Source organism: Phragmites australis, chromosome 20 (genome assembly GCF_958298935.1).
Source record: "Phragmites australis chromosome 20, lpPhrAust1.1, whole genome shotgun sequence".
NCBI classification, from domain to species: Eukaryota; Viridiplantae; Streptophyta; class Magnoliopsida; order Poales; family Poaceae; genus Phragmites; species Phragmites australis.
The window spans coordinates 1,709,046-1,718,355 of record NC_084940.1 but is presented as its reverse complement, the minus strand read 5'-3'; the positions used below and the strand labels follow the sequence as shown (position 1 = coordinate 1,718,355).

At 47.0% G+C, this 9,310-nt stretch overlaps 1 protein-coding gene across 1 annotated transcript; it reads left to right on the top strand.

Annotated features, from left to right (window-relative positions):
- The first annotated feature begins 7,237 nt into the window (after window positions 1-7,237).
- LOC133901923 (thaumatin-like protein 1b) lies at window positions 7,238-9,006 on the top strand. The gene is made up of 3 exons (XM_062343458.1): window positions 7,238-7,359; window positions 7,456-8,152; window positions 8,426-9,006. Exons 1-3 carry the CDS (start codon window positions 7,308-7,310, stop codon window positions 8,652-8,654), a joined length of 978 nt encoding a protein of 325 aa, XP_062199442.1. The 5' UTR covers window positions 7,238-7,307; the 3' UTR covers window positions 8,655-9,006.
- Window positions 9,007-9,310: the final 304 nt, after the last annotated feature.

Sequence of the window (9,310 nt, the reverse complement as noted above, 5' to 3'; positions counted from 1 at the left end):
ATTCGAAGCAACAAGTATATGTTCGTACTCGAATTGCTATTACTATTTATTTGTTACCTTCGAAACTTCCAAAATAGAGCAAAGGTCATGCAAAAATTTTATATGATATTACAAACATACCATGGTACTATACTATTTTTTTCATGATTTATTGGTGATTTTTTGTTTTTTATGATTTTCCTACACAATTATTTGATAATGCGTCCATACCGCTCGGTAATCGCTCAAAATCGTTCAGTTATCACAGTAATTCGGACTATTTTTTATCCCTCAGTTACTGATCAAACCGCTCGATTTACCGCAAACCGCTCGGTAACCGGTCAAATTTGACCGGTTACCAAGCGGGCAAAATTACAATTTTTTCCTCAAATTTTCATTTTTTAAATAAATTTTATTCGATTTTTTTTGAAATTTTGACGGTAATCACGGTAACTGTGATTTTTCGATTACCGTCGAAACTCAGTTACCGAGCTTCGGTCGGTAAGCTGAACCTCGGCTGCAACAAGGGTTTGCCTACGTGGACCACTCAATGGCCTGGGCGCGTTCGAAGATGTTATTTTCAAATGTTATCGTGCCATCCTCTAAAGAGAGAGAGACAGAGCAGTGGGAATGTTACTTCACTATCTCAAACGAGATGTGTAGAATCATCTCAAATCGAGCTTGGTCTTGGCTGGCAAGGGTAGGCCCTACCCGTGGTAGCGGGCGCAATTACTTTTTTACCACTCTTCGGGATGGCACACTCCGAAACATCATTCTACTGTATGTTTTTCCTCATTTATCACGGGCCTACGCAAATACACTGTTACGGTTTAAACAGTATCCGAGAGCTAAAAAAATATACTAAAAAAATGTGTCGATTTTTTTATATACTCTATAATTCATAAGCAACTTATTTTACTTGATTCACCTAAAAATCTTGTATAGAATTCAAACTAAAATTTTCTAAAAGGTGCTATTTTTGTAACTTCTAGCAATTTGTAGGCCCCACAAAAATTTCCAAAAAATCTAAAAAAAATTACTACTAATCCTCTAATATGATGTACTAATTTATAAAATTATTTCTCACCCTAGGTTATAAGTGAAAAAATGAGTTCCTTCGTAATACTTATTTATCAGTAACCTAGGGTGGGAAGTCATTTTTCACTTATAACCTAGAGTGAGAAATAATTTTATAAATTAGTAAATCATATTAGAGGAATATTAATAATTTTTTCAGATTTTTTGGAAATTTTTGTGAGGCCTATAAATTGCTAGAAGTTGTAAAAGTAGCACCTTTTAGTAAATTTTATTTTAAATTCTACACAAGATTTTTAGGTGAAACTAGTTAAAATGGGTTGTTTATGAATTATAGAGCATATAAAAGATCGATATATTTTTTTATATTTTTTAGCTCTTAGTACTGTTCATAACACTAACAGTATATTCGTATGGCACATGTGGTAAATGGGAGAGAACATCCGGTAAAGTGTTGTTTCAGAGTGTGACATCGGGGAGGGTGGGAAAAAAGTAATTGCTCCGGCCTGGTAGCGGGAGATCGCACGCAAATACTCATCGACTGAAACGCATCATAGAAAATTCTGGGTATAGCAGGAGAATCTCGCAATTATGTAGTATAAATCCTGCGAGGCAGTGTTTGCAACAATGCAGCATACTGCCAATACAACTGTACGGTTGCTTCATTTTGTCTGCGGCGCATGTATCCAATCCATACACCCTCGCGAACAGATGAGCCGTCCATCTGAACTCAAGGCAAGCAGCAACACAATTTTGTACTGCAGATTTACGATTGATAATCAGAGGAACATGTGGTGATGGTGGAGATGGGATGAAGCGTGACTTTGAGCAAACGCAGATGCAGGTGCGCACGCAGTCGGCAGCGAATTCGGAGCTATAAGTGAGATTCTTCACCGCGAATCCCGCTTAGCGGCCGCCCTGGGATGACGAATGTCTCTGGCATGAAAGGCATGGCGCATCTCCTCTAGATTCACGATGCTGCTGTTCCTCTCCCAATTCAAAGCATTCGCTTCAAGCTACTGCAAAGCCGAGAAGATTGCCGGTGATCTAGCGTAAAGTAATGTCACGATCCCACTTGATAAAACACCTAAGGGTATATTTGGTTAGAAGGCAAAGTAAATATTATTATCTTAGGATGATTTTTTTTTATAGATGAGACGAGTCTTTTTTTTTTTTGAGGGACGAGAATTATCAACTAATTATATTTTTTAATTTTAAATAATAATTATTAATAATACACTAATCAACATGCACTCACCCGTATTAATGTTATTTTTACCATAATCATTACTAATTAACAATGAAATATGCTAATTAACCCTAATCATACTCTAATCAGCTCAATAATTACCACTAATTAGCACATAAACCCTTACCAATTCTAATCTTCTAGTAATATATACTTATAAGTAATATAAACATACTAATATTACTAATCATTATACTAATAAGTATAATTAGCAGAGATTGATGACTTTGTCCTACCGATTTGGAGAGATAGCTTCATCCAGTATATTGGAAAAATATTCCCTATGAGGAATTATTTCTTCTTTTTTGGGGATTTCGGGTATCTCATTCCTGTTGTCTCTGAACCAAATATAAAAACAGGGATTGTCCCCTCCCATCCCACCCCCCATCTCCTGAACCAAACACACCCTAAATCAACGCATGAACACATCAATTCACCTCAAATATCAGAGAAATATATTATCCAACACAATCCAAGTACATAGTACGGATATAAGTTTATAGAGAGAGCAACATAGATGGGAAAATAGCAAGTCTAGACTGAAGTAGAACAAGGGGACCAGGAATGTAGATCAGTAGTAGGGAAAGGGAATCGGAGAGAAGCACTCAGAGGAGGATAGAGATAAAGGTAGAAGAATGAGTATATTTTGTAATGTTCTCCGATGTCCCTTTCCTGTGTGCGCCTCTACGTTATATCAACCACTCCAAGCTAAGTGGGCCACGCCTCCCGATTCCATAGCATGCCAACTGGAAAACACTTGAGTGAGTAGCCTTAAATATAATTCAACTGGTTAGATGAGTACCTGCCATGTGACCAGCAGGGGCTGTTTGTAAGGAGCCTTGTCCTGGTCGCAAGATGAGACCATGGTCTTGAAGACATCCACCCGTCGGTTGACACTTGGCAGTGTGGGTCTGCCTGGTGAGGCACCCCCTTACCTATTACACCGATAATCCCATGACCTGACCTAGTCCTAAGTCCATGCATTCCCTCCTCCTTAAGTCTCAGCTTTCCCTCAACTTGACATAAACAGCACCCCACCAGAGAGCTTGCATCACCAATGCAAATCTTCTTCTCTGTCATCATCACCACCAAGCACTCGACATACCCACCATGGCCAGGAACACAAAAATCTTCATTCCAGAACTCCATCACAAGTAATACCTCCTTTGGATGGCTCATGTCAAAGACATCATGGGACACTGGTGTGACCACATTTAGATGCCCTTTGAGGAGGTCTAACACTTGGATCGCCTTCGTAACAAGAACAAGAGATTTTGTGACCTTCCAGACAATGTGCCTCAATGCATACAGCTTGGATAGATATGCTGTGTTGCATGCCAGACATACACAGGAGAAACTAGCTTTGATGAATAACTGATCATGCAGCCTATGGGCTAACATCGCCTCTACTTCACCTTGCATGGTGCTGAGCTGATTCTCATGAGGAAGTGGAGAGTTTAAGCCCTTGATCTTCAACAACCTCGTTGTGCTACTATCTTCCATAAGAGAACCCTCACAACCCCTAGGACTTTCCACCATGCTTTTGTTGCTCCAATTCTCATGCCAATTAGGATGTGGCTTCAACTCTACATGCACCACCTTTATCTTATCCTTGCCCTTGATTGCTTTGACAACTTGCTCGGCTGATTTCCTAGCATAGTCAACATGTTCCACTCTCCTAAACTCATTGTACATCTTCAAGGGAAAAGTGGCCACATCACCAATGACATTAACATCAAAACCAATAGCTATTGCACCCTTTGCAATCTTCCTCAACTGATTGATCAAAGTTTAGACATGATCATGTCCATATAAACACCTTTCTTTGGCAACTGGTCAATAATTGAGCAATAAACCTATGCTTTTCCCACCTGGCCAAGACCTTGAATGATCAAAATACATGTCGCTATATCATTAGGACAAAGTTGTCCACTCTTCTCGTGAAGAATAGCCCACACCTGTTTTAAATAACCCTTCTTGACAAATGAGATCATCAGTGAATTGTATGTATAACTTGTCCCTTTGCTTCCTTGTACCCTTTGCTCTCTGTGCATTGTAATTATAGAAGGACTGCTCAAACTGTCAGCATGCTTAGTAAGATGATCCAAGTGTCGTGACAATGACCAATCATTTTGGGGATCATTATTTGGGGTTTCTTCAGCTGTATCAGTACATCCCACAGGATTAAGCAAATACATCAAGTATCCATATTACCATCACATGAGAACTATAATGGCAATAGCTTCTCTCCATTTCAGCAAAATTGTTGCCTGCAGTAACTTTAAAAGGAAGCTGCATGAGACTGAAACTTTCTCATGTGGCAACAAATCTGTAATGGTAACTAGCATCGCCCGAACTTTTGCATCACCATGGACCATTGATACCTTGTTGAGGAAGACATCAATCTTACATATAAGATTACCCTTTTCAATAGTTTCATTCATCTCCAATTGCTCATGAATATGGATCTTAGTGTGTTCATTGTCCTCCTACAGAAATTCTACTAATGGCACCATAAACATATTGATGAGCACACTCCAGACTAGTCCTTCTTCCTCCATGTACTCTCCCAGCTCCTCCATGGTGCCTTCGCCAAGTTCTTCATCACCCTTCTCGGAGCTGGCATGGACCTGAATGGACCACACGCAAGGAGCTATCATCCCCAGATGACGATGCCTTGCCCATGCCTCTGCTTCTCTCGTGGAACTTGAGGGATTTCCCAGGGAAGTCATCGAACACCAAGGCACGGTGCAACTAGGACTCATCGATGTTTTCCTCTGCAGCCAGTAGAGGTAAGGAAACAACAATGACATGTAGCTTTAGAAGCAGCAATTCCACATTCTCGAGGAAGCATTGCATCATCGTTGATCCATTAGGCAGCAGGAGACCTTCCTTGGCCTCAAAGACAGACCCAAGTTGTGGCGTGTTGGTCGGCGTGGGCACGAGGAGCTGCGTGGGAAACCTCGAGACGCCGAGGAGCGCCTAGATGCGCGTGAGCTTAACGAAAGTGACGGTGGTGCAGCCCTGTTCCTCCTCAACCTTATAAAGGAATACCATGACCTGGTCACGTAGGAGCGACTCGTCGAAGTATATGGACGTTGACGGGAGCTTGGGAATCTGGTTGGCCACAAGATGGCGTGCAAGCTTGACGTCGAGAACGTCGTGGAATCATCGAGGCGCCCCGAAGTCATCACCATGCATGGGCGCTTGGTGAAGCAGTTGAAACTTTTCGTTAAGCATTTGGATGCCGTCTGCCCGGGAAGGTTGATGATTGCGATGCAGTTAGCGAGATCGGCATATTGGGTAGGTATGGGTGTAGCTGGCCAAACGGGCTGTCATGGCAGAGGCTGTCGATCAGGCAGCGTGCGCATGTCTTCTGAGAGGCGCAGGTGGTGGATGGTGCCTCCCGCGTCTTTTTCACCGAGGATGCAGACAAAGGAGGGCCCACCATCGAAGGGGCATATAAGCCACAGGAGCTGCAGCGAAAGGGGTAGGACTGCCAATGGTTCAAGCGACTTGCACCAGGTGCGGCAGATAAGGGGCACACGGTCGTGGTCCACCTCCCATGGGATCCGAAGGGAAATCTCATGCGTTATGTCATCAAGAAACTGCTCGATTGTAGACATGGGTCCCTCATCATCGGTGCCAGGAAAGACAGAGCCAAAGGCTTCCACAGCGGAGGCGGCTCCAAACTGGTCCTGAGCTGTCGACGCAGAGTCGATGGCGCACGCACCGAAGACGATTGGAGATATCGTGGCCGAAGATGCGGCGATGGTGGATCCCGACACAGCAGTTGATGGGGCTTCCTTGGGCGACACGATGTAGGGGGTGATGGCTGAGGGAGGGGTCACCGATGAGGGTGCTAGTGCAGCTCTTGTCGGCGGCGGTAGAGAGGGCGGCGTGCCTGGCGTCGGTGAGATCGGGCGGTGTTCGTCGCTGTTAGAGGGTGGGCATGGTGGTGTGTGACTTCGGTGGCGGGGTTGGAGTTCTGGGCCAAAGTGGTAGCCAATGAAGTCGCTAGAGTGCTTGTAGAAACCACGAGAGCACGCGTCTATGCCAAAATCATCGTCGTGGACTCCTGCAACGCCGCCAAACTCGTAGAAATCTCGGTGAAATGGTTCTCCATAGCACGAACTTCCTCATATTGAATGGCTCTAATACTAATTATCACGATCCCGCTTGATCAAACACACAAATCAACACATGAACACCTCAATTCACCTTAAGCATCAAAGAGATATATTGTCCAACGCAATTTGAGTACACAGTATGGGTACAAGTTTGTAGAGAGAGCAGCACAAATGGGGAAAATAGCAAGTTTAGAAGAAGGGGATGCGGAATGGAGACCAGTAGCAGGGGAATGAGATATGAGAGAAGCACTCGGGGGAGGATATAGATAGAGCTACGAGAAGGAGTCTATTATGTAATGTTCTTCCATGCCCCTTCCTGTGCGTGCCTCTGCTTGGTATCAGCGGCTCCAAGCCAAGTGGGCCACGCCTCCTGATTGCTGACCAGCCCAAGACCTGGCCCAGGCCCAAGTCCGTGACAAGTGAACATGGTAAAAACTGCAAATGATCATCATTAGAACTAGACCGCAGAGCAGATTGATCGGTAATCATGCATGCTTGGTACCGGGTTTATCTTCCATCTTTCCCTCCAGCTGATGGGTGTGCACATGAGAATCTGATTGTTTCTTGCTGACAACTGACGCAAAACCATGCGGATGCCTCCGATTGGGAGCTCCTCACTCGAACGTTGTGCCAGCTGCATCGCTCATCAAGGCCAGTGCCAGAGGCGCCACGAGAGAGCGCTGTCCGATGCAGCACTGTAGCAGCAACAGCCACAGGACTGCAGACAGACAACCTGTTGACCGCACACTGCGCCCCCAACACGCACCACCGTCCATCACGAGCTTCCATGTCCGAGCCCTCCTCTTATAAAGTCGGCACATGGTTGCATCGCCCAGCCCCAAAAGTCCAATCAAATCAAGAACGAAACACCAAGCGGCCCCCCTCTGATCTATCTAGCGTTCTTGCTTTCTGCAATGGCGATTCATCTGCTGCTCTCCATGTCTCTCCTTCTGAACTCACTCTCAGGTACGACGCTCTTGATGACTACCTGCTTTTGCATGCATGGCGGTCGATGACGCGGGTGTAAAATGTTGCTTACGACGTCGTGTTCGCTGTGTGTAGGGGCTGTGTCCACGACGTTCACGCTGACCAACTCCTGCGGCTCCATGGTGTGGCCGGGGCTGCTGTCGAGCACGGGCTCGCCGCCGCTGTCCACCACGGGCTTCCCGCTGGCGCCGGGGGAGTCGCGCTCCGTGGACGCGCCCGCGGCGTGGTCGGGCCGCATCTGGGGCCGCACGCTCTGCGCCGCGGGCCAGAGCTCCGGCAGGTTCTCCTGCACCACGGGCGAGTGTGGCTCGGGTACGGTGGAGTGCGCAGGCGGCGGGGCCGCGCCTCCCGCCACGCTAGCGGAGTTCACACTCAACGGAGCCGGCGGGAACGACTTCTACGACGTGAGCCTCGTGGACGGGTCCAATCTGCCGATGGTCGTGGTGCCGCAGGGCGGCGCTGGCGCGAGCTGCGGCGCCACGGGGTGCCTGGTGGACCTGAACGGGCCCTGCCCCTCCGACCTCAAGGTGGTGGGCGCCGACGGCGCCGGCATCGCGTGCAAGAGCGCTTGCGGGGCGTACGGCCGGCCCGAGGACTGCTGCAGCGGCGCGTACGGCACCCCCGCGACGTGCCAGCCATCGGCCAGCTCTCAGTTTTTCAAGAACGCGTGCCCGCGCGCCTACAGCTACGCCTACGATGACGCCACCTCCACCTTCACCTGCTCGTCCGGCACAGCCAATTACCTCATCACGTTCTGCCCTAGCATCTCCAGGTAATTCAGTCGATCCAGCCTAATACAGATTCATCCCATTAGTCTAGCTAGTGTCGTGTACCGACCACTGTCTTGAAGGCCCATGCAGACGTGAATCATTAACATGAACATCAGAACATGTATAATTGCATGAATGGAACAGATGGTCGTTGATCAATGATAATACATGCACATGATCGGTGACACATAGTTCGTTGGTACAGTTTATACACAGCTCGTCATCAGCAAATCTTGTCTCTAAATCTCTAATACCTAAGCTCTTGTCTCCTCCAGCCTCAAGTCGTCCGTGAGCAGCAGCAGCAGCAGCAGCAGCACGAACCCGTCGTCCGGCTCAGGCCTGCCTCTCGTCAACGACACGGTCTCCTTCGCCAGGCGGGGCGGCGGGTACCCGTACCCGTACGCATCGGCGCCAAGACGCGCTTCGTCTTCGCTGCCGGCGCTCGCGGCCGCCGCGCTCACGTGGCTTTGCCTCTGCAGCGGGTGGCAGCGCCTGCGGTTGTAGAGCGAACCCACGGGCCACGGCCCCGCGCGCGCGGTCGCTGTCCCCTGCGTATGCCTGCGTGCACCGCCCAGGGGCAGGGCCGGCGGGCACGGCACCGCTCGTCCAGCCGCGCGAGCGCCCTGCGTCCGCCATGTGCCGGGCGCTTTGACCTGGGGCCGTAGTTCTGATTGTATAGATTAATCGTTGTGGATCGGGGAGGAGAGGGCTATTTATTAGTATATTGTAGCAGTACGATTTTGCAAGCAAAGCAAGGTAGAATCAGTGCAGAGCTTGATTGGTTAAGTACGATGGAGTGAGAGCATCTCCACATTGAGATTGCGGCAACCAACTTGCATCAATTGATTCGTTTTTGAGGAGGGATAACGCAGAAATACAATATATTGTAAGGATGAAATCTTCATCGTGTATGTGTCTAATTTCTATATAAAGAGGTTTCTAGAAGCGTACGTATAACATTAACTCGTTCTCTAAAAACAAGATCTATGTACTTGAAAAGAATCTCGAGATAAAGAATCAAAATGACTCATATACCACGGGAGATACAAATTAAGTCGATTATGTTTGATTCTGAGTAAGACATAACTCCTCTTCATCTGACTATATAATCGGATCTGACTATATAACCAAGGCAGAGATATAATCAAGACAACTTAATT

Excerpts from the sequence above, each read along its gene's own strand:
- LOC133901923 (XM_062343458.1), top strand. The coding sequence starts at position 7,308 with ATGGCGATTCATCTGCTGCTCTCCATGTCTCTCCTTCTGAACTCACTC. Across the intron at positions 7,360-7,455 it reads CCTTCTGAACTCACTCTCAG|GGGCTGTGTCCACGACGTTC; the intron begins GTACGACGCTCT and ends CGCTGTGTGTAG. Across the intron at positions 8,153-8,425 it reads TTCTGCCCTAGCATCTCCAG|CCTCAAGTCGTCCGTGAGCA; the intron begins GTAATTCAGTCG and ends TGTCTCCTCCAG.